The sequence below is a fragment of the Podarcis muralis genome, chromosome 2 (genome assembly GCF_964188315.1).
Source record: "Podarcis muralis chromosome 2, rPodMur119.hap1.1, whole genome shotgun sequence".
In the NCBI taxonomy this organism is placed as follows: domain Eukaryota; kingdom Metazoa; phylum Chordata; class Lepidosauria; order Squamata; family Lacertidae; genus Podarcis; species Podarcis muralis.
In genome coordinates, this window is record NC_135656.1 from 29,297,097 (window position 1) to 29,322,812 (window position 25,716).

The following is a 25,716-nucleotide window of genomic DNA, read 5'->3' on the forward strand; positions in this document are numbered from 1 at the left end:
GTAAGGATTCTACTGGCACAAAGATCTAAGAAGACTTGCCTGCAGAAGCAGCAGTGTGCGAAAGCTGTACACCATGAACAAAAGCCAATTCCAAAAAACAAAGCACATTTTAGGACGGATAGCCATTGCCACTACCACATGTACACAAAGTATGTATATTCATCCTCATGAATCTCTCAAATAATGGCCTAGAGAGTGCCAGTTTGCGGACATGCCATGTTTTCTTTATTGCGTAATGCTGCCAGAACAGAATTTCAGAGTTAAGGTCTTATAATGGTGCTCTTTTTCTGCAGAGTCCATACCGGATGGACACCCATCATGTTGTGGAATAAGAGGGCTAGATTTAGACATCTGGGAATCCTAAATTACCCTGCGATTACAATACACTGTACAGAAACCACTCAAATGCCCGGTTTTAGAATTGTATTTCAATAGAACAGACATTAAGTAGTTTCCCCTGACCTGAAGAATCCCTACGGAATTTCTAATGAGAAAGGGGGAAACTCAGCAACACTTTTTTATTGTTTGCAATTAACACAGCACTTTGAAGCTAAAATAATTTATCTTGAAGGCATGCCACTATTATTTCCATGTTATCAAACTAAGGCTTACAGTGAGTCCACAGCTGATCTTATATTTTAACCTGGGTTTTCTCTTCAACATGAAATAGTTATTGGGCTATTTCTGAAGACTATGTGTCTTTTGCCATTTAATGTTTGGCAATAGTCATGGGTGCAAGGATTCACCTTGTAATGTTTTAAAGCTGTTGTCATTTAGGGCCCTCACATGCTCATGACCTGCTCAAGGGAGGAAAAAGGAAACCTAAGCACAAATTGCCAAGGGACAGTCTGAACAGATCATATAAACATATGATGAAGCTGCTGAATAAGGAATCTGGCCATTGGTCCATTTAGTCCAGTATTGTTTACTCTGACTGTCAGAGGTTCTCTTAGGTCTCAGGCAGTGAGACCCACAGCTCTGCTAACTGGAACAGGCTGGAGGTTAAAACTGGAACATTCTGCATGCGAAGGATGCACATTATCACTGAGCTATGGGTTTTCCCTGTTTTCAGTAAATCAAAGTTTTGAACAGCTGCAATGAACTATAAAAGTCAGTTCAGACAGGACTAACAAGCTGAGCAGCAACACAGGGGCTCTAGCACCTATCCCTCCCAACCCCATGTTATACCTTTCGGACCATGGGACTTCCATCATTGATGAGCTGAGCCAGCATCATGGCAACGTTGTGATCAATAGTGGTAGAATGATCTGTCCGCTCAGCCGAATTGCCTACAAAGGTGCCAAGGGCAAAGACTGCAGCACAGCGAACCTGAAAAAGAAACATAAATAATCTCTGTCCAACTTAAACTCTTAGCATACACTTTGTCACTTGCATGTTTTAGTGCAAAGATATCCATCCTATTGGAAAGCACTCCCAACATTAAGGACACATCTAGTAAGTAAATGCAGACATATGAGAACTATGTTTTTTTCACATGGCCAGTAGACCCTCAACACATCAGCTGAAAGCTGCAATAGTTAACAGATTAAAAAAGGTAAAGGAACGGATTACAGGGCTGCAATAGTTAATAGAGTCATAAGTTAGTATAAGCTTTAATCAAATAAATTAACTGGGCAGGTATTCATGGGTTTCTCCTTCTCTTCCACCTTACAGTCCCCCCCAATCTGCAAAATCAGCTCCAGAAAACTGAGAAATCCTTTGGAGTGGATTTTGGGCATGTACAGGGAGACCAAGACCAGAGGTTCTATTGCACCAACAGATTTCCATTGCATAAGAAGGCAGACATCACTGGATGTTGCCTAATACAAGTATTCATAAAAACTACAAGTGGTGAGTGCTCTTTTAAAAGAGGCATTCTGTCTTTTCTCTTACATAGAAGGGAACGTATATTAAAATATGACACCTGCTACAATGAAGAAAGCTTCCTTCAGAATTACTATTTTTACCCATATATAGAATTAATTACTAGATAAATCACTCAAAACTCATGAAATTAATTGACTAAGATTTCTTTTAATCATGTTCATGCCTTATTAGTTAAGATCTTCATAAATTAAACAGCCTTTGCAGCTGTTTCATTAGCCAGCCACTTTAATGGTTATTTGAATTGTTTTAAATGTGTTTTATATTTAATTGCTGTACAGTTGCCCACATATGTTATAAGGTGGTATAGAAATACTTTCATCAATAGTTGTTTTTTTTAAATGAAAGAATACTTTCAAAGTTTAGTGTTGTGTACCCTGATCAGATCAAGTAATATAGGGAAGTTGTTTTGGGTAGCTAAGGCAAGCACATAAACCACTCTCTCCACTGGATGCTGTATTACCTCTGGGATTGGATCAGAGAGAAGGCTGTAGAGCTTTTCATGGGCACTGTCCCTCACACCGCACCACCTTGCAGAGTCAAAATTCTGCCAAATTCGCCCCAAGCAAATAGCCACCCATTGGCGCAGAAGAGGATGTGGATCATTGAGCTGCTCCAGGCAAATGGCAATCAAGTTCCCTTGAAGACAGGCTTCCTATAACAAAGGGCAGAGCATGATATTTTAACACATTATTTGCCGATAAAACAATTCTAAGGAAAACAACTCCTTTAGAGCAGCATAGATGCATGGGGTAAGGTCCCTAACATTTTTATTCAAGATTATTAACGAGGTCAGATGTAGAGCCATCCACACCATTCCTCAACTTTTACTCACCTGCCCGGTATTGTAGTTGTTGACAATCACTGCCAGGATAAAAGCTGTCATCGTCCTATGTTCAGCCTGAAAACACACACAAAAGATTGAGGATTAGATAAAATAATAAGTGAATATTTCAAGGTAAATATTTTTTTTTATTATTATTTTTAAAAAGATCCTTCCTGCTGGAACTTGCCTCTTTTGACACTGAGGGTTCTCAAAGGTCTCCTTAATTTAACAATCCAAATTAAATGAAATAATGAAAATGGCCATCAACAGCATGGCTGCCTCATAGGTGCAGCACATGAATCAGCATAAGTTCTAATCAGAGAGGTGGGATGGTGGATGGTGGTGAAGACTGATTATTTGACCTTACCGGCATGTAGGGGTCTGCCAAAACAGAAAGGAAATATTTGTGACCATTGTCCTTCACAAGATCGGCTTGGCATGACTGAAAAACAAGACAGATGGGGTGGGGGGAGAGAGAGCAATAAGCTGAAGATAATTTATTTTTAGTCTTCAAATGATTTCCATTTAGTTCATCAATTGCACGTGTACAGAGAGTCCTTGAAAGCAATAATCAGGAAGCCAGTTATACAGATAACAACTCAGCTTTGGCTCATTCCGCCTAAGCAATGTACTGGGAGTACAGCCATCTGCAAGCCAGGTGTAGAAAGAAGCGACATCTCCCAGACTACATAACTATACTTATTCTGTAACTGACAAAATTCGGGGTCTTCCTGTTTCTTTTATGCTTCCTTTGACTTTTATGCTAAACACAGCCATGGGGAGAAAGGGAGTGACTTTAAACTTTCCCTTTCAGCAGCTACCTTGGGAACCAGGTGGCTCATTTGGCATTGGCGTTCTTCTCTGTTCTCTGTATCTGATGAGGCAATTTGAGATGGATATGTCACAAAACTCTGCTTACAGAAACTTGGTCTCTTCTGAAAACTCAGAAAAAGCTGTCTGGAAGATGCACATGCATCAGTGATACGCAGATGTTGCTCCCCTCTGCATACGCCTCTCACCGTAACACAGATCTTGCAGATGTTCTGGTCTAAGCCCCAAGGACAGGCACAGGGATTCAGTTTATTGCATGAAAGCAATTGTGCCATGAATGGTAGAATTTGGCTTCCAGCAGTTTTCTAGCCATTACTGTTGCAGCAATATGACAGCAGTGTTGATTAAAACTCTAAGACAGGGATAGCCAACACAATGCCCTCCAGATATTGATACTACAGCTCCCATCATCTCTAACCACTGGCCCTGCTGGCTGCAGCTGCTGGGACTTGTAGCCTAGAAGCATCTTGAGGGCATCATGTTGGCTTCCCTGCTCTAAGAGTAGAATGCATTTGCTCTGCCCTTACGTACTGGCCTTTAACATTTATTTAGAGGGTTCCATTCTTCCTTGGCTTCTGCTAATGGGCTTTCTGCAAGGAGGAAGAAGTACCTAACTCAGCTTGGGTGAGCCAATGACAATTACAGCCTACAGTGAACAAAGCTTGTGCCCAATGAACCATGATTTAACTTATTAGACAAAAACTTGCCAATATTTTGACAACCATAAAGTACTCTACTTAGTATGCTCACAACGAGGTAGTAGAATTTAGTTGTTTATGTCATATCAAACCCGCAATGGTCTGAGCAGTGAGCATTCTTCCTAAACCGCAGGATTCCAGATTTCTGTTCACAGACCCTTTGTGAAATATCAAGTGAGATGACCAATCCAAACGTAACCTTTCTACAGCATGTTCCTCAATGCTAATTATTCCAAATGTTCTACTGTGTAGAAAAATGTGGAGGAAATAAGAAAAGGGCACAAGTCACTAATAAAAAGTCTTCAGACTCATGTTTGGTCCCCTAAAGGCCACTAGGTTGAGAAGCATGGTGTTGTAGCTATGAGATGAAACTGTTAAGCTGGGACCTATTGCCAGACGAAAATCATCTCAAAAGCAGGCCGAGCCAACGTCAACAAAATGCTAATTTACAGAGTGAAGTTGAAGCAATGGCTGCAAAAACACAAATGTCAAATCATGGCAGGGTTGTGTCTTGGATAAACTCCAGGAGGAGAAAGGCATACAGGAAAGAAATGACAAAATATGGAGAGGAACTTCAGGATCAAGGACACAGAAGCAGCATACAATCTTCTAGAGACTGAACTAAACCTGATAGCATGTGTTTTGGCCTAATACACAGGGATGGACCTAAAATCCTTTTATAGTGTGACCAAGAAACGTAAGTTAGGATGGCCCAATGTTGCTAGGAGAAGGTTTGATTTTTAATGACTGGTGTTGGCATGGTGGGAAACAGGTTAAGCTCCCCCCCACAGATGGCGTCCCTGATTCAACCCCTTTTATTCATTTCCAGTATAAATGAATGTTTCACAGCATTTTGCTGTGTCTGATAATAAGGAAATGACATAGCCCAACTCTCCTGATAAGAGAATAATTCCCTTTGAAAGTGAGATTTCCCCACGTTTCATATTGGATGCCAATTAGATGAGAATCAAGCAGGCTGGCTTTTAGTGCTAATAAGGCTCATTAGCAACTGCTTCTTGAAACATTGTGCACTTGCATGCCAGTTTAAGCATTGGGGATGACATATTAAGGCCAGAAAAAGAGGATGAATGAACACACACACACACACACATACATACATACATTTATATGAAAGACTAAAGTGACAATAGGTAGAGAGAAGAGAAAGGAAGGAAGCTGACTTTGCTTTGAACTCTCTCCAGTGAGTTCTGCAAGATGCTAAACACCAGGTGGGTAAATAGTAACCATTCTTTATTCCTGATTGAAAATGCAAGAAGGGTGGGGGGTCAAACAAAGCAGGTGGGAGAGACAAAGATTCAAGAGAATAACTACACTGTTCAGGTAACTAAAGCTGCTTGTTGCAGACAGCTGCAAAGTAGGAGAAAATGACTGAAGCCAAGCTGTATGTATAAGCAGGCTTAACTCTTGCTGGGGGTGGGGGTGGGGCTTGCTGCTTCCAATGAATGGTTATTTGGGGCTCTCTTTTAATACTGGTGCCAATTAGGTAAGTGGCCACTTATTTGTCCAGAAACTGGTTACTACTTCCACCAGATTCCACCAGTATTCTGCCTGCCTGAGGAAAACAGACCCTGCAGTGGAAGACTCTGGTGATAACATTGAGCATTAATCTGTACTCTCAATATGATACCGGGGGGGCGGGGGGAGAAGAATACTGAACGTACATCAGCATCAATGGCATCTCCCTCCTTCAAGGAATCGTGACATACCAGTAAAAACAGAATGGTGGCAAGCTTGCTATGAAGGTGGTATGAACTGCCAACATCTGTGAGCAATTAAAGTCCTCTCTGCATGCAGAAGAGGGCAGGTAACAATGGGCTTTAATTATCAGCTGCATATTTCCTCCCTCAGGAGGGAAGAAAAAATATGAACCTTGTGATGCTGAAACACAAATCTGAGGGTGGCGCATACCTACTTAAGCTCAAGTATAAGATGCTAGATTCATCATTGAAGGGCACAATCTAAAATAAAAGGGTGTTGGGAACATTTTGTTTGGTCACAAGATCTCACTCTTCCCTAAAATTCTACTAGTGGGATTTTTCAGTAGTACATTATTACACAGGTTAAAGAGTCACCATCTTCCCTTTTGAAGACCTCAGTATACTTATTTAAATGGGCATTGACATTAATGCAGTAAAATACTGAGCAGTTGCTCTTTTACTAATGTGGTTATTTCTATCTCTACAATAAGCATCCCACTGGCACCATTATTACATGGAGTTTAAATTAACACTAGTTAACTTATGTACTGTCAGGAGCTGGATGGTGATGGTCAATTATACTATCATTAATGAGGTGATCACAGTTCTAAGTTACAACTCCTTAATTCCAGTGCCTGCAGGCTAGCAAAGGATATTGTTTATATTTGTCTATCTATGGCCTTAAGAAAGAATTCTTAAAACAAAAACAGGAGAGCTGGAAGATCCAGTGGTCTGATTTCAGCTGCCCAAACATTCTGATTATGTAGGAAAGTTATGGATGAACACTATTGGTAATTTAAAAATGTATTATCCACCAAATCTAAACCTGGTGTTAATACATGTTCATTACTTGATCTAACATACCTTTACAATGACTTAATGATTAGCACATCACATGATTACTCCCATAGAATGGTCAAGGGAAATTTCATTCAAGATCCCCCCCAGCTCATTAATATTCCCAGTAAAAATTGGCCTAGCAAAAATCCCCACAATACAAATAATTATTATTTTATTAATATTTATTAAGTTTGTACACAGCCCTTCATCCAAAGATCCCAGGGAGGCTCCCAACAGAAAAATACAAAATGAGAATACAAAATACACAATAAAACAAAAACCAAACAAAACCAATAACCCATCTCCCACAAACACATTTAAAAAGCCATAGAATGTTAATCAGCCAAATGCTTGGTTGAAGAGAAACTTTTTCACCTGGAGCCTAAAAATATGTAACAAAGGCCCCACACAAGCCTCCCTCTACAAACTGTAGGTCCCTCTTCAATGGCCTGGAGATTATGTGCACTCCTAAAACCACTGCTTCAACAGTCATTCATTGGGTTTGCACTGGCTGAATAGTATATATACATAGAGATGGAGCCCAACAGCATAGGCTTCTTTCCTTCTGGACATCTTACTTTAATCCCCAACATCCTAGGGCAGGCAAAGGCAAACTCGGCACTCCAGATGTTTCGGGACCACAACTCCCATCATCCGTGACCACTGGTCCTGTTAGCTAGGGATGATGGGAGTTGTAGTCACAAAACATCTGGAGGGCTGAGTTTGCCTGTGCCTGTCCTAGGGGAAGGGCTGTAGCTCTGTGATGGAACAGCTGAGGTCCCAGGTTCAATCCCCAGCATCTCTAGATAGGGCTGGGAAAGACTTCTGCCTGAAACCTGAAGAGCCACTGCCAATCAGTGTAGACAATACTAAACAAGATGGATCACTGGTCTGACTCAATATACAGCAGCTTCCTATGTTCCCATATGGTTGAAGAGTCATATTACAACACTGTGTCAATACACTACCCCCAAATGCCCCCCATGTCAACAATAGCTGTGCCCATATTTGCTCAAGAGGGTTGGCAGGCCTTCTGCTTCTGTTGCCTACTATGTGTGTGTCTAGATGGATATTATCCAGTATGTCTAGTTGCAAAACACAACACAACACAACACAACTAAACATGAATACTATGAATACTGCAGCACCAAACCAAGTATTCAAACACTAAAGTGGATATAAAAACAAAAGATGTCCACACAAAGTGCCCATAGACAGTTTTTAAAAAGATACAACTCCTGCTGGCTTTGCCACTTTGCTCATTCTGCACAGTCAAAACGTAAAACAATCTTTTTAAAAAAGGAAAGGCACTAACTAGACACAGTCCAAAACCAAGCTTTCCAATATAACACACACTCATGCATACTTGTGGCATCCTCTCACTCCTCTTTTTCTGATCTTTTAGTTCTTTGTTCATCCTGCAGACAAAACCATGAAGTGCATAATATTTTTCTGTTCAGAAGAATGTAAGAGAAAAGCTAGTTGGAACAATGAGTAAGTAGACTACACTGAGTCTTCAATGGTCAAACAGTATACATAGAGTGTTCAACCAAGCCATAATCCAGGGATCAGTGCTCCAGACCATAAAGCTGCCCCATAGCATATGCGCTGAAGAGAACATGAAAAACAACACCTCTAATTGAATCAGAACCAGGGAAACATTTGAACTCAAAGTCTGTTTTAAACATGATTTTTATTAAATCCTGTTCTCATATAAGCCTCCAATCTCGATTACTTAGCTTTAGAAATTCTGCAGGACCAGAATGAAAGAATCATAGAATGGTAGAGTTGAAAGAGACCTTGAGGCTGATCTAATCCAGGGCCCTGGAATGCAGAAAAATGCAGCTGTCCCGTATGGGGATCGAACCTGCAATCTTGGTGTTATCAGCACCATGCTCTAACCAACTGAGCTATCCAGGTATTCCCAAAAACATTAGCTGGGCCCTGAGGTACAACCATGTGAATTGAAGTATATGCTGTACAATCTGAAAAGGATTGTGTTAACCTGGTAGTTCTGTCTAGCAACCCACTACTACTAAAACCTCACTGATATTTTAAAAATATTTCAACTGTTCCAAGTGCTTTCACATGTAATCTAGTTGTGATCCGTACAACAAGCCCATAAGGAAAGTCAGCATTGCTGTCTTCCATATTGCAGAAGGTGGGACTGAGGCTGAGAGATAGTGATTTGCCTAAGGTCACCGAGCAAGTTCACGGGCGAGGCACAGTTCATAGCTTAGCCACTACACTGCACAGAAATACACTTTTAGCTTTCCTCCACTTTCTACCTTCTTTTTCTTCTGTCGCACAGATGTGATTCACTGCAGCTGAACAATTAATCACTACATCTATCTTTCAGTCAACACACCAAAACAACAGCTTCTCATGATTGCCTACAGCAGCTGGGATAATGCTTTCACTTACATTCATAGACATTCCCCTGCAGACATTGTTACCTGACATAAATCTTGCAAAATGACTAGCTCTGGAATGCCATGGCCATGCAAGAAACATACCCATAAGAGCCTAAACCTTAAGGGATAATTGCTACTGGGCTGTTAGGCAACAGACCGTGTCCTATGCCCCTCCCAGCCCCCTCCTCTACTTTTAACACACTGCATTTCATTCTTTGTCACACTATGACGGACAGTCATGGAAATCTAATATGTAATGAATTTTGGATATACACTGCAAACACAAATGCTTCTATGCCTTCATTTTTATGATAAATTCCCCATTAAGGGATCGGAGAAAGAAACGGTTGGGCATTGTCACCTTTAGGGATCACAGGTTGACAGGGAATCCTTTTGTGATGGACATTCCCCCTACGTTTGCTATTATACTTATGGTTAATGGGAGGGGGGGATGGTGTGTGAACATGAGATGATGTTTCACAAATGATAAAGGAGGAAAAAGTACAAATGTTTCCCAGCCTAAGATATTATATCCAGTGAAGTGAACAAAACATGGAAAGGGCTTCCTGTCTCAAAATCCCAGAATTGCTGCAGAATGCTGGATCATAGAAAGCATAATGCATAAATGAGGTCTAAACTCTAAAGGATTTACATCTCTGGCACTCTAAAGCATGTACTTCAGTCTAAGCTGGAAGGCTACATCCGGCCTTATCTTTTAAAGACGGGAATGTGTTCTGTACTCCCTGACAACAATTTCATTGGCATATTGGCCTCCACGGTGCCGTGTGCCAGATTCGGTGAATATATTCTTATTCTGAATTATACATGGAGGCTTGTATCTCCAGCCAAACAAAAACATGTATCAAAAAAGAGCTTTTTCTTCCCCAGAACAGCTTGAAGATTACTTTTCATTTTCTTTGCAGTCCAAAATCCTCTTAAAACATTATCCAAAATATATTTAATAACACTAAACATAACTCTGGATCAGCAGGAAAGGATGCCAGCGCGTGATCATAGCTCTTTCCTCCTGCTTGTGCTTAAAGCATTAATCAGCAAAGGCAATCAAAATACTTAAGTCAACACAAATACTGTAAATGTCAGGCTTGTAAAAAAATATCTAGTTTTGATGTTGTAATACTTATATTGGTTAATCATTTCTGTCTGCAATTACCTTTATGCACAATGCAAGCTGATATACCTTTAGGTGAATTAAAAATGAGACTAGGAAGTGAGACAGACATAGACATACAGAGTCAACACACAAAATGACCATTGAGCAGGATCTACCAGTAAGTTCCAGTAAATCCCAAATGGCTTCAATGTAGATGGTCAGACAGACAGACTGGGAGAGCTACATGAAGACATCTGAAGGCAGCCCTGTATTGGGAGGTTTTTAATGTTTGATCTTTTATTATGTTTTTGTATATGCTGTAAGCTGCCCAGAGTGGCTGGAGAAACCCAACCAGATGGGTGGGGTATTATTAACAACCTCCACCACCCAATAACCCACCTCCCACAAATGCATTTAATAAGCCATAGAATGTTAATCAGTCGACTGCCTGGTTGAAGAGACACTTTTTCTCCTGGAGTCTAAAGGTGCCAGGTAAGCATTCCTGGGAAGGGTATTCCACAAATTGCAGGAGCTGGCTAGGTCACTCATCAATGGCCTGCAGATTGCATGCACTCCTAAGTCCAACTTGCTCATGGTTCCACATTAATTCCCTTTGGGCAAGTCTCTCATACTAATGACATTCCTAAGCATGAACAAGTTATCTCACATGTTGGCTCTGCAATGAATCAAGACAGCCCTTTTAACATATTCTGCATCATCACTAAATTAACATTTCATGGTTACTCACACTGTCCACTGCAAGGATTTTGGCCCAGATGAAGACCAGAAGAGGTCTTAGCTCTCGAGCAGAACTCTGGAGAAGCTTTAGCACATAAGGGAAAATGCCAACAGACAGAGCCTAGAGGAAGAGAATTTGAGAACCAAAAATAAACTTAGGAAGTGTGGAGTAGGTGAACCCAGCACAAACTTTAATAGCATGGCAAACGCCTGACAATGAATCACAATGATCATGCTAAAGACATAATCTCAGCATATTTGTTTCAGGTCAGTTTTATTCAAGGATATCAGCTGCTTTTTTCAATCTCATCTGGATTGCCAAAACTGAGACTTAATTTAAAACCACATTTCGCTCAGTGCACAACGTGCTTACAATACATTGCTCTCCACATCTCTCATTTGACTCTTCTTGCTTCTGCTAGGAGGCAGCTTGCAAAAAAAAAAAATCTAATCAATCCAAACAACGTTATTTCTAATGGATACAGTGCTCCATTTCTTTGCTTTCTCTCATTTTAATTTCAGTTTTTACTTTTACTTGTACATAGTTACTCCACCAATGTCTTGTGCACAAGCCATACATAGTTCAAATCCTCTCATGTTTTTGACCCATTTTTTTCTCTCATTTAAGGTCCAGGTAGGCCATGTTTGAAGTATGTATAAAATTTACAACAGCTGGGGAAGGATCTAGTTTATTTTCATTTTACTCAGGCAGCTTGTTCAATAAATCCAACATGTCCATAAAAAACTGTATAAACATTCACATTGCCTCTCTTATTATCACTATCCGTAGCCTCAGATGAAATTGGAGAGGCCAAACAAGGATGGGATTGCCATCTTCAGCTAATGTGTACTACAAATACAGGAATTCTCATCAGTTCTATAGCCACCCGAAGCTCTGGAAGCCTGATTTATGTTGACCTCAGGGTCATACAACTCCTGAAAACTAGTGTCCTTCAAATTTGTGAGACATTATTTTTTTATAACCTGTAAGGATGAATTCTTCACTCATACATGCTAATTATATAGCCAGCATCTTTCATTTTCCAAAAAGATGGCCATAATAGGTACCTACCAGGCTAACAGCCCAGGGACCTAGGTCCAAAAATCGTCCCAGTAAATCAAGAGCTCGCAACCGATGCACTTGACTTAACAGCACCTGCAGAAAAAGGGAAAGAGGGAGGAAAAAACAGATTGTACTGTAAAGCACCTGAAATTTTGAAATTCTGGAGCATATGCAAGATCAGGGAAAGGTTATATTCAAGCACCAACATCTCAGTTTCAGAAAAATATAATTACTGTAAACAGCATGGACTACAACTGTGCCATGATCAGAAACAAAATAATCCACTTGCAGAGCAGATAACTAAGAAAAAATACCAAAGGATACCACAGAATACATGTAAGGTCACACATGATTTGCATTATATGATCAAGGAATTAAGCTTTCCAGAAAACTCTTACCCATTGCAGATATGGAAACATAACATAAAGTCTAAGAGAACATCAAAGGCACTGCCTTCTTTCTGTATCTGAATATCCTATGTCGAGAACCCAAAAAGAAGGCTATGCTGTGTTATCATGCATTGCTAAATGTCTTCCACAGGCTTTTGTCCAGTCAGTGTTGTAAGCAAGTACAGGACTAGAAGAAGAGAAGTGTCTTGCTTAAGGTCACAAATGAAATACTTGAGGGTCTGAGCTCCCAAGCCCCAAACAATTCTTTTGAAAACCGCCTCTCACATCTGCTGTTGCAACACAACCCATCTCAGAAGGCAAACTAGAAATAGCATTTAAAAATAAAATAAAATACATGCTACAACAACAAGGCCAGGCAGCTAAGATGCTCTGTCTCCCCTTTAGTCTCTCATTCAAAGTGTAAGAGGCTGGCTCCCAGAGGTGGGAAAGCAATGGCACTGTGGTTTGCAAATGGGCAGCTACCTAATCAGCAGGCGCCTACCCCATTTGTTGGTCAACTTCCTTCCTACAGCCCTACAGCCATGATTAGGCGGAGCAGGTGTCTGATGGACATTCCAGAGGAACTCATAAGGGCAGGCAGGGAGTGCACTCAGCAGACTATATTTGTGCTCTTGTGCTACTGCAGTGTGCTGGAGCCTCAAAACCTTAGGATCATGGCCATGTAAGCTACAGAACAGTTAATCTACATTGTGGGGGTTTTTTTAACTGTGTGCATCGGGCAGGACAAGTGTTGCCAGTTGTTGCCTGCTTCTCCAGTTCTTTGCTCCTGCTAGGGCAACACTTAGCTATTTTTGCAGGGGGTGACTTTCTAGATGAAGCTAAGGAAAAGGTTGAATCTGTGGTGGTGTGTGTGAGAGAGAGAAGCTGGGGAGGGGAGACCAGAGAGATTAAACTGAAAATTGCATCTCCAGTCCAATATATAATGAACAGCAAGAAGCTATTCAAAAGGAATTGGAAGCAGTAATCAGTCTTTGTTTTCCTTGGCAAATAGATGCTAAGAGGTCAGAGTGGAGAGAAAAGGAGCAGGAGGAGGCTGCACATTAGTAATTTAATACAGACTCATTAAAACCACATCCAGCTATGTTAATGAGCTGGTAGATCTACAGACCTCTAAAGTATGAAGGCTCCCAAACAATAGATTATATATTAACACGGCATTGAAGAATAAAGTAATCATTTACCAATATATTTCAATAGTACGCTGCATGGCTATAGGCTAAAAATTACTGGATTTATAGTCAACAATCCTTACTGGTTGTCTGTGTTTTAGGACATTAGGCTGTAATGGAATTTCAACAAGTCTTTTAAGCGGAGATATGAAATTGCTTTAATTGTTTTTACATATGAAATTGGTTTATATGTTTTTTACTGCTGATGTTTAAATCACTTTGAGATGTTTACTAGGAACTTAGCACCCATACAACAGATGCTAAACCATAACACAAAATTCTAAGAAATGGGTGTTGTTGTTTAGTCGTTTAGTCATGTCTGACTCTTCGTGACCCCATGGACCAGAGCACGCCAGGCACTCCTGTCTTCCACTGCCTCCCACAGTTTGGTCAAACTCATGCTGGTAGCTTCGAGAACACTGGGTATACTGGAATAATAGTCAAATGACTTTTGGGTGGGGTTTTTTTTTACCTATTTCAAGTGCTTGTCAGATGCACAGAAATATTATCAACATTTACCCTTCATTGTCTTAGCGGATCATCAATACCTTTGAATGATAAAATCTGTAGGTGTAGACTGTAAACTTCTGAAAACTACAGCTATTGTGGGTACCCTTTTCCCAACCTTATTCACATAGCCCCTACATAGAGACAGTTGCTGTAGCATAAAAGAGCTGATCTGTCAAGGGTGCTTCCCAGTCACAGGAATGCAAATGGCAGACAGTTAACTCTTTATTGTCAAAGATAACACAGTCGCTTCTGCAGCTCTGGATAGCTATGCACACCAATCTAGCAACTAGGCAGCTATTCTCAGGTCTGTGCTTTATGGAGCAGTTGCAGCAACAGGGGACTCCTCCCCCTTCCCCAGTTCATGTACCTTCCTCCCACAGGATGCATGCACACATTGAGAGACTGCAACTTCCTCTACTCATCCCTTTTCAATCCCCTCCTGGTTCTGGGGTACAGTGGTGCAGGAGAGGGTGGGGTCTCCTGCCTCAACAGGTAAAGGAGCATCTAGGACAGGGAGGGTGTTCATCAAGTGGTGCTGCATAGTTCCATTCCTCCCTCCCATATCCTAGTCCTCATCCTCAAGTGCTGATCTGAATCAAGAGACGTGAGAGGGAATCATGACAGGGGCCAAATCTCAACTTAACCCCAAATTTTATCCACTCATTTCAGTCACCCAGTTTAACCCCCGTTGGGTTATTTTCAATTTGCTTAACATTTCACTGTCTGAAATAAATTGATGTTATCTGCAAACTGGCTACCACACTACACATCTCACTTGCAATTAAGTGACCTGTACTGTTTACTTTCCTCCACTGTGAAAATAGTCTATCTGTTGTAGCTCTTTGCCTTCTATTTTTTAACGAGTCTATAAGAGAAGCTGGTCTCTTATCCCATAACCTTTAGAAGCTTTTGGTGAGAGACTTTGTCAAGCTTTTGGAAAATCCAAGAACACAAATATATTCTGGATTGTCCCTCTCTATATGTGTTGAAAAACAAGATTTCCCTTTGCAAACCAGTACTTAGCTCTCAGCAGGACTTATCCTATAGGTTAAATAACTCTGCCTTTTATAAAACTGTTTCCCAATTTACCTGAGACAGAGGTTAGTTGGATATACCCAAGACATTTTAAAAAGGAGTGTTACATTCAGCATCTTCCCTTCCAATGGTAAGAACACTGGCTTTTAAGCAATTTTACATTTGATTTCTTAAAGAACTCTCATGTGAACAGCATCTGGCTCCAGACTTCTATATAGTGTTCTGAACTGACTAGAAGGAGTGGATAAGGCATTAGGAAAGACTTGCAAAGGGGAGATTATCGTAGTCCAGCAGGAGATAAACAGAACATGAACAATAGCTTCAGCAATAGATACAAAAAGGAAATTATAATCCTGGAGATAATGAAAAGGAGGAATGAAGTTAGACAAACACAACTTGGCCATGCAAAGGGCACTGGAAATTTTTGTATTAACACTTTTTGTTCAGCAGAACGTGTAAAAACCAGTTTGGAGAGGATCAAGAATATAGCAGGCAGGAGAATAATAAGCAAAGACAGCAAGTATAACTAGGTAGTTTGGAGATGAGGGAGATAATTCAGCAGGAGGAAAGCTCTACACTCAAGATATTTTACATGTATTGGAAAAGTTGTTCAGTAATTTTGATAAGATCTTATTTGACAATTTCTAACATACAGAAAATCTAAGGTGTGCCTTTGAAAAGAGCATACATACTGAGTATATGTGGCACACTAGTAAGATCTAAAATTTTTTAAAAAAAAAACTTGAAAGGCGTCATATAAGAAAGCCACCTTAGTCTCTTGTGTTTTTAGCCTTCTAGGAGCACATGGGTAAAAAATAGGTCAAACAGCAAGAGTAACAAGGCTGAAAGTACCGTAAATAGTTGAATTGGGTGGTTACATTGGGCGTGGGGCAATGATTTTCACCATCAAGATACATTCAGCCCTTGTCAATACATGGTTGGCTACCATAAAGCAGACAATACAATTAATAATAAAAGCAATACTCTCTCACAAGCTGCATATACTCATTGCTGGAAATGGGTACAAAAACTTGTCTTTAAAATATTATGTTTTAATATTCTGATTCTTAATATTGCAGATATATGGAAAACAAAACTATTCTTTGTTTGATACTAAACAACAGTGAACTTTTCAATTGAGACCTAGCAAACTCTGATCCCTGTCTGATAAGAAAAGAAAAACACTGCTTGCAAAACCAGAGAGGCAAATATACAGAAAAGGCAGGGGATCCGAGATTTCTTTTTTAAAAAAATAAATTCCATGTATATGCAAATATCAGACTTCCTACCCAAAGCAGGAATGAATACATTTAAGGTAGTTTTAAATTAAAATTGCAGGATAGCACAGGTCAAACAGCAGCCGATGCCATTATTAAAAGGCAGCAGTAGATAAAACAAAACCTTCCTTTGCATCTGCAATTAGGCATCGCATCCTACTGAGCTGCACTGGATACAGTTCGGAAAGCAAATGCCTCATCAAGATTTAACCATCAACGGTGGGCAACTTCCTTACACTATGAAATTGCTGTCTCTCCCTCCCGCCCTTCTCTACATGGGTAATGTGTTTCCGTCAAGTCTCTCCCAACAGATCAGAAATTCTATAGGAACTGCATTGTTAAAAAGTCAATAAAAGGCCATTTACAAAAGAATCGTCCTCCTGTGAATATTACAACCATTTAAAGGAAAATATAATGCAAAAGAGTAAGAAGAGAGAGAAATGTGGGAGAGAAGTCTCTCTCTTCTAGATCAGTTACTTAAGTTCAGATGCACTATGCAAGTGGGCACATTCATAGGGCTAAAACATCTACATGCTTTGCCAAATTTAATTAAATTGCATCGTGATTCAAATCTAATGAAACAATGTAAACTTGGTGGCCCTAATGAATCCTCCCCTCTGTGCTGACTTTTCCACTGGCTTAGTCACTTCTCCCTAAGAAGCAATAGGAAGCAAGTGGGTATCTTAATATTGTTGCAAAATTAATGATCGTAGCATCCCTCTGATGTCAAGTCTCTCAACAGATTTGATGCTGGATAAGAAATCTCCCTGTCTCCACGGCTTTGTCAGAGATAAACTGCCCATCTATCACCCCTTTCCAAGAATGATCTCCCAGGCTTCAGAGGCTCTACAAAATGAAGAGTCAGATTCACAAAGATTGATGATACTGCCAGCCATGATGCAAGATTGTGGATCTAAGTGGGAATGAGAGTCCTTTCCTATTATAAGAGAGGAAAATGGACGCCCTTGGATAGTCCCATTCCTCTAAGCAGGAAGAGTCTATGACTGGCTAACTTCAAGTAAATGAAAACAAAATATGACCAAGTGTCCTCAAATAACTGCAGGAAATAACGATTCACTCTTTGGTTGCAGTCAGCATTGCCTGTGCAGATTATTAGAAAACTGAACAGTTCTCAAGCATCAATGTATAGTTCTCAAAGGTATGGGATAGTACAATGGTGATATATATTTGTTGTTTTTTATTCTGTGCCTCCCAGGAAACTTGTGCATTGCAGTTAGGGCTCAAGGCAGAACTGAGTAACTACTAGATTCTATATTCCACCAAAATGCTGGAACATCTATTTTTTGCTTTATTGTCTCAATAGGCCTGGATGATCTTACATTCTGTTTTTTACCTTGAGAAACTAAGTCACTTATATCTGCAAAATTCCAGCTCAAGACTGTTATTAAATTACAGGCTTCAGGAGCAACACCACCCCCTTCCCTCACACTGTCTTCTAATAATAATGGAAGGGTGCTATTTTTTCAGCACAGGAAAGTGAGCAAATGTGAATTAATCTCTGGCTATGCCATTTTGCAGATATTAAATGCAAAGGGTAACACTTGCTGGGGCATTTTTAATGTCAGAATTCAACGACTTCTAAATTTTGGTTAAGCAGTTATTTCTTTTACATGATAATTACCTATAACATTTACTTATTTTGTACAACTCTCCTTCTTGACTACAAACAGCAATGAAATGAAAGAGAGAGAAAAAAAAGAGGAAGACAAACCAGCACCAGCACCACAATATAGGGCAAGCTGAGCAGAAAACAGCTATTTTTTGGAGACATGAATGGAGTGGTGTCTACACATATGGACAAGTCCCAAAATCAAAACTTAACATCGGATGGCAGACTGCCGAAAACCTTTTTTGAACTGACAACTTGGATTTGATTGACATATGGAGGACAAAGAACCCCCTAGGTAAAGAAGGAACTTTCTTCTCTGAGGCCCACCTGTCCTGGACACGGATCGACCAAATTTGGACGTCTAGAGGGCTGGCACCCAAGACCAGAAAGGTGGAAATCTGCCCAAAAACATGCTCTGACCACAACGCCTTGAAATTAGAATTCAGACTTACTCAAACCGGTTCCTTCAGATGGAGGATGAATGACACCTTTTTAAGAGATCAAGAGATCGTGAAAAAGGCCCAAAAAACTTTAAAGGACTACTTTGAGATAAACTTGAACACTTCAGTAGAAAAAAGAACGATTTGGGACGCTAGCAAAGCGGTCATGAGAGGGTTTCTTATACAACAAAATTCAATCAAGAAAAAGCTCTGGAATGGAAAGAAAGACAAAATAATGGAGAAGATTCATCAGGGAGAGAAAAAATTGAGAACCAACCCAAAGTCAAAAGAAGTGCTGAGAGAAATCAAATTCCATCAAGCACAATATTCTAAATTGATAAATCAAGAAATCGAATGGAAAATTAAACAGATGAAACAAAGATCATTTGAATCAGCAAATAAATGTGGAAAGCTGCTAGCTTGGCAGCTGAAAAAAAGACAAAAGTTAAATACAGTTACAAATCTAGAGATTGAAGGAAGAATGGTTCAGAAACCAGAAGAAATTAGGAAGTGTTTCCATAGATATTTTAAAGAACTGTATGCACAGGGGCCTGAGAAACAATTTGAGATAGACCAATTCTTAAAGACAAATGGATTATCAAAAATTACCCAAGATAAAAGAGTAATCTTGAACTCTAAAATAACTTCACAGGAAATCGAAGGTGCCATTCAGAGCATGCAACCAGGCAAATCTCCAGGCCCGGATGGGCTTACCTCCAAATACTATAAGACTTTGAAGGACTACTTGATACAACCTTTGATGGAGGTATGCAACCAGATTATGGATGGGAAGAGGGCACCAGAAACGTGGAAAGAAGCCTTCATCACATTGATACCTAAGACAGAATCTGAAAAGACCCAGCTAAAGAACTACCGTCCCATCTCACTCCTGAATGTGGATTACAAAATATTTGCAGACATTTTGGCAAGTAGACTTAAAAAGATCTTAAATGAAGTAATTCACAAGGACCAAGCAGGCTTTCTTCCTGGTAGACATTTATATGAAAACACCAGAAACATCATTGACATATTAGAACTCTTGCAAACCAACAGGAACACAAGGGCGGTGTTAATTTTTATTGATGCGGAGAAAGCATTTGACAATATATCTTGGATGTTTATGAAGAAAAACTTAGAAGGGATGGGAGTGGGACGGGGGTTCGAAAATGGAATAGAAGCAATTTACTCAGAACAGAAAGCTAAATTAATAGTGAACAATGTGGTGACGGAGGAATTCAAAATTGAAAAAGGGACACGACAAGGGTGCCCTCTATCTCCTCTTTTATTTATATCAGTCCTGGAGGTGCTATTGAACATGATTAGGGAGGACCGGTTGGTACAAGGGATAGAGGTCGGAGTGAAACAATATAAATTGAAAGCTTTTGCAGATGACTTAGTTTTAACATTACAGGAGCCAGAACCCAGTACGAAAAGAGTTCTAGAACTTATAGCAGAGTTTGGTCGGGTGGCGGGATTTAAGTTGAACAAACAAAAGACTAAGGTTCTGACCAAGAATTTGACATCTACAGAAACAGAGGGGTTCCAGAGAGAAACAGAATTAAATGTGGTTAAAAAAGTGAAATACCTAGGGATTTACTTGTCTTCCAAAAACTTGAATTTATTTAGAGATAACTATGAAAAATGTTGGTTGGAAATCAAAAAGGATTTAGAAATTTGGTCAAGACTGAAACTTTCCTTGTTAGGTAGAATTGCAGCTATAAAGATGAATGTATTGCCGAAAATGTTATTTTTGTTCCAAACCCTACAGATCGTGGACAGAGTGGAATGTTTCGGAAAATGGCAGAAGGAAATATCTAAGTTTGTCTGGCAGGGCAAAAAGCCTCGAATAAAGTTTAAAATACTAACTGACTCGAAAGAAAGAGGAGGGTTTGCCCTGCCGGACTTGAGGTTATATTATGAAGCTGCAGCCTTCTGCTGGTTGAAGGATTGGTTCTTGCTAGAAAACACTGATGTCCTAGATCTGGAAGTTTTTGATAATGCTTTTGGTTGGCATGCATATTTATGGTATGACAAGGTTAAAGTTCACAAATTGTTCAAAAACCATATTGTCAGAAAAGCAATTTTTGCAGTCTGGATGAAATATAAAGACTTATTAGAGAGTAAAACCCCGAGGTGGCTATCACCGATGGAGGCCAAGGCTCGAAAAAGGCCCAATATGGAGGCCCATTGGCCGAAATATTGGGAAATAATTGAAAAAATTGGAGACAATTGGAAGCTGCAGAGCCAGGACAAACTAAAAAATAAGGTGCGAGACTGGTTACATTATGCTCAAATTCAAGAGGTTTTTAAATTGGATAAAAAAGTTGGTTTCCAAGTGGAAAAATCGAATTTGGAGACAGAACTACTAGAACCAAAAACTAAGATATTATCGAGAATGTATAACTTGCTGCTTAAATGGAATACACAGGATGAGATAGTTAAATCTGCCATGATAAAATGGGCACAGGATGTTGGACATAACATTATGTTTGAAGACTGGGAAAGGTTATGGAACACCGGAATAAAATTCACGGCATGTAGTGCCCTGAAAGAAAATATTATGAAAATGATATACCGGTGGTACATGACCCCAGTCAAGTTAGCTAAGATATACCACCTGTCTGATAATAAATGTTGGAAATGTAAGGAGGCAGAAGGGACATTCTTTCATCTCTGGTGGACCTGCCCAAAAGTGAAGGCTTTCTGGGAAATGATTTATAATGAATTGAAAAAGGTATTTAGGTATACCTTCCCTAAGAAACCAGAGGCCTTCCTGCTGGGCATGGTGGACCAGAAAGTGTCAAAGAAAGACAGAACGTTGTTTATGTATGCCAGCACAGCAGCAAGAATACTCATCGCAAAGAACTGGAAGACACAAGATTTACCCACGTTGGAGGAATGGCAGACGCAGTTGATGGACTACATGGAGTTAGCTGAAATGACCGGCAGAATCCGAGATTTGGATGAGGAATTGGTTGAGGCGGACTGGAAAAAATTTAAAGACTACTTGCAAAAATATTATAAGTTGTATGAACCCTAAGACAGTGCATGTTAATGGAAATGTTATGCTTTAGCAAATATGATTAAGCAAATGATAAAATAAGTGATAAAAGAGAAAAGAGGACAAAGTGAACCAAACATATTATGTTTATTTTAAAGGTATTAAATTTGAGACACAATATATTGAATACGGATACATAATAATTGAAAGTTGTAACAAGGTTTGAAATAAGGTAACAAATTGCTGACATAGATATTACAAAGAATGCAGATTTGGAAGGTGTGGGGAAGTACAATGGTTTTTTTTTTTTCTTTTTCTTTTGTTAAAAAAAAAATCAAAAAATTGTTTCTTGTATTTGATGTACTTTGTATTGTTTGGAATGCACAAAATTATGAAAAGAAACGCAATAAAAAATATTAAAAAAAAAAAAAGAAAACAGCTATTTTTTCACACACTTGCCAATTGACATTTGGTCCCCCACTCTGGACTAGACAGTCATTTATGCATTTGAATGGAATCTAGGGATTTATCAGTCAGTCCCCTCACTCTTCTTCTAAAACTGTATAGCTTACAAGAGTCATCCATTTAATGCAAGACAATGCACATTTCTCACAACAGACAGATGATGATGATGATGATGATGATGATTATTATTATTATTCCTCCTTTTCCCCTGACAGGACTCAAGGCAATTTAAAGATAAAAATAAGAACCATTAAAAACATTTAAACATATATATATATATATATATATGTTTTAATTCTATCTGCTAAAACCATGCAAATAATTACAATAAAAACAGCATGGCACCAGCCCTTTCATTAAAAGCAGTCAGTTCCCAAAAGCCTGTTGGAAAGATAAGTCTCTATTGTCACTAGCAGTGCTTCTTTTCTTAAAAAAATGTTTAGGGGTACTCTCATTTTGACTCAAGAAAATCACCATTTTATAGTTCAAAGCGTGGAAAATAAATACAGTAAATGGACAAAAGTACAAAGAACATGCATTACCCGCACACATTCCACACTGCTTCACACACTGATGATTCACTGTTCTAGAGAATGAACTAACAAAATTTTAGTTTCTTCTCCTGTTAGATTCATAAAATGTTTAGGGGTAAGTGTTCCCCTGCGTCCCCCCAGAAAAAAAGCACTGGTCACTAGTAGCCAGTAAATTGTGGGTGGGAAAGAGAGGGTGACATGACTAGCTGTTTTGTGCAAGTGCCTTGCTGATGCACCGAAAGAAAACAGGTGAAGGAGTTAAATTCCGTAGCACTGACTAATGGCCTGCAACCTCAATTTATGCTCACATGGGGAGCACTTAGGGGGTGGGGTAGTGGGACTATGCTTGTGTGCAATGTGTCTTTTTCAGCAAAGGCCCAGCAAACAATCAGCTCCAATTAGTCTCCAACGCAGTCCACATAATTTATTTACCCAAACACCATCTGGCAGAGAGCAAAGCAGTCAGGGAAAGGCATGCACGCAAATACACACATACTGAGCAAATTTGCAGCTGGCTGGTTGTCCACATGCTGCTGCTGCTGCAGCCTCAGTGAAGCTAGCAGTCTTATTGCTTGCCAACTCACCTGCAGCACAATGGGAAGCTGTTCTGGTGGATTGCGGTTTTCTACTCCCATCGTTAGCCATACCTGAAATGCTGTTAGCTGCTCAGCAAAGAACGGGCTGTGCTGTTGGGGAAACAATGGGCAGTGGGTCATTATAAACTATCGTGAAAACTGTATGCCAACAAAACTGTGCAGGAACTCCAGGTTTGCTTGTTTACGAAGTACAAAGCAGTGGGGAAAACTTTTTTTAAAAAAACCTCAGCATAACATTAGCAAAAGTTTGTTCCATGCTGATTTTACAGCCTGCTGTGAACCAACTACTCGAAATCATTCATCTACTAAAAAAAAATGGGAGGAAAATGGGAGAAAGCTCATACATATAAGTTTTGAATGGTTAATCCGCTGTGCACATTTTCCACTTCTAACTTTGACAGGGCACAAATTCATTTCTTTTTCATGGCTATGCTTTCATATATTCTGTGCAATGGAGCTGCATTTACTGAGTCCAAGGTGAAAATGATTCAGCAACAATGAAAAATGTTTTTCTGTCTCGGCAAAGACATTCACAATTCATACATGCAGTTTTAAATTCTGTAAGATGGTGTAAAAAAAAAAACCACGCACAAGCAAAACTCATCTCTCCATTTTTTTTTTTAAAGGAAAAGATATTCACAAAATGCCTATATTCCATTTCAGTGATATAAATGTCTAAGAAATCTACTGGTTATCTTCCAGTTTTGCTATCCTTAACAATATATGGATATAAGTACAAAACTAGGTTGTAAGATATGTCTTACTAGAACTATATAGAACTTAAAGAGATCTTAATACCTTTCTGGGGCCTCATTCGCCTACCTCCTACCTCTTTTTGCACATGCAAACCTTGATTTAATTTATTTATGTGGAGGCCTATGGTTAATACTAACATTCAATTGAAATTTTATTTATTCTTATTTGATAAAATGTGTACTGTTTATACTATTACAATCTGGATGGAGCACACAAAGCTATGCAGGCCACTCTTGGGTCCAATTTGGATATCCCCCAAAACAGGGGTGAGGAATCTTTTTGGCCTGATGGGCCAGACCAAATACTTATCTCCCCACACTCATGTGGGCCAACTTTGACAGCTGGGTGGGACAATCCATATGTCAACTGACATCATAATGACACCAGGAGATTGGCATTTGCCAATACCCCTTGTGCAAAATAAGTAAAGAATAAAATGGGGGAAATGAAAACAAAGCCACGACAAACCAAGGACACAACACAAAACACCTGAAGACTTCCTTTCCTCTCTTCTCTTGTATCTTTTCTTTTCCCACTCTTCTGCATACTCTAAGTTACCAAGTTCTATTCTTCTTATTTATTATCTCCTACTTTCTCTTGTACTGCCGAATTTATTCAAGTCCTACTAATCTGTTCACTTGTTTATACTGATTTTAAAAATACTTTACAAACATTTTCCAATTCTTTTTTGTATTCTCGATCGTCTTGTTCTCTTATCTTACTAGTCAGACCTGCTAACTCCGAATATTCCAATAACTCAAAGTGCCATTCCTCCTTGGTTGGTGCTACAAGCAAAATTCTGACTGCCTATTATTTATTTATTTTGTGGTGGGGGGGGGACTTTTATTGTTACTTTTCTCAGAAGAAAAGCTTATGGTTTCTTGGGAAATGTTCTCTTAAACTTTTTTTAGTTCTTTATAAATCATTTCCCAGAATTCTTTGGTTACTTTACATGACCACCACATCCTTCTACCTCTTTGCACACTTCCAGCATTTGCCTGTCTTAGCTTTAAACATTTTCACTAGTCTACTTGGAGTTAACTACCATCTGTGGATCATTTTCATGTGGTTTTCCTTCAATAAATAACTCGCAGTATATTTCAGGTCCGTTTTCCATAGCTCCCCCCAATAATGCAAACTCAGTGCAAACACACCTTGAAAGTATTGCACAAAGGCTTTGCAAACCCTGTGCTCAGTTCATCCCAAGCACCAAGCACAGGGGTGGCAAAACACTCTATGCAAAATCCCTTTCAGTCAAGTTCCACCTTTACCTGCCCTTCACCTGGTATCATGTATTATGTTGGGTGTAGAGCAAGTGGGCATGGTCTGCCCAAAATGGCCTGGTGGGCCACAAGGGGAGGTCTGGATTAGGTTCCCCACCCCTGCCAAACAGCAATCCCTGCCCCCTTACTGCATGGTGTTCTCTACTATGAAGGTAGGAAGTGCTGAGAAACATTACAGTTTCCATCCACCGCACCTTGATTTTTAGAGCCAGAAACAGCACTACTCCTCAAAAGGAATGGGTCTCTTCATAGAATTTGTGTGTGTGTGTGTCTCCAAGGATGCTTTGTAAAGTAAGAGGTGCCTCACTATGCCAAATGCCATGGAAGCATAATTTTTTAAATTGGGAAAACCAGCATGGAGCCCTGATAATGCTGATGAATGCCTAATTAATCTGCTTTTTCATTTGCAGAATCAGAGAGATTTATCTGCTTGAATCACTGACAGCAATGAATTGTTGTACAACTATACTTCTCTACGAGGTCTTGGG

General features: G+C 39.6%; 1 protein-coding gene across 4 annotated transcripts in view; it reads right to left on the bottom strand.

Moving 5' to 3' along the window:
- Positions 1–25,716, bottom strand: part of RPTOR (regulatory associated protein of MTOR complex 1) — a 314,753-nt gene that overhangs the window by 83,166 nt on the left and 205,871 nt on the right. For all 4 annotated transcript variants that reach the window (XM_077924087.1, XM_028714738.2, XM_077924086.1 and 1 more), the window contains exons 11-17: positions 23,178–23,279; positions 12,133–12,216; positions 11,071–11,181; positions 3,078–3,152; positions 2,720–2,785; positions 2,348–2,539; positions 1,189–1,329 (exon numbers count right to left, since the gene is read on the bottom strand). In XM_077924087.1, coding sequence (XP_077780213.1) covers positions 1,189–1,329; positions 2,348–2,539; positions 2,720–2,785; positions 3,078–3,152; positions 11,071–11,181; positions 12,133–12,216; positions 23,178–23,279 — 771 coding nt within the window. The remainder of the gene's footprint in view (positions 1–1,188; positions 1,330–2,347; positions 2,540–2,719; positions 2,786–3,077; positions 3,153–11,070; positions 11,182–12,132; positions 12,217–23,177; positions 23,280–25,716) is intronic.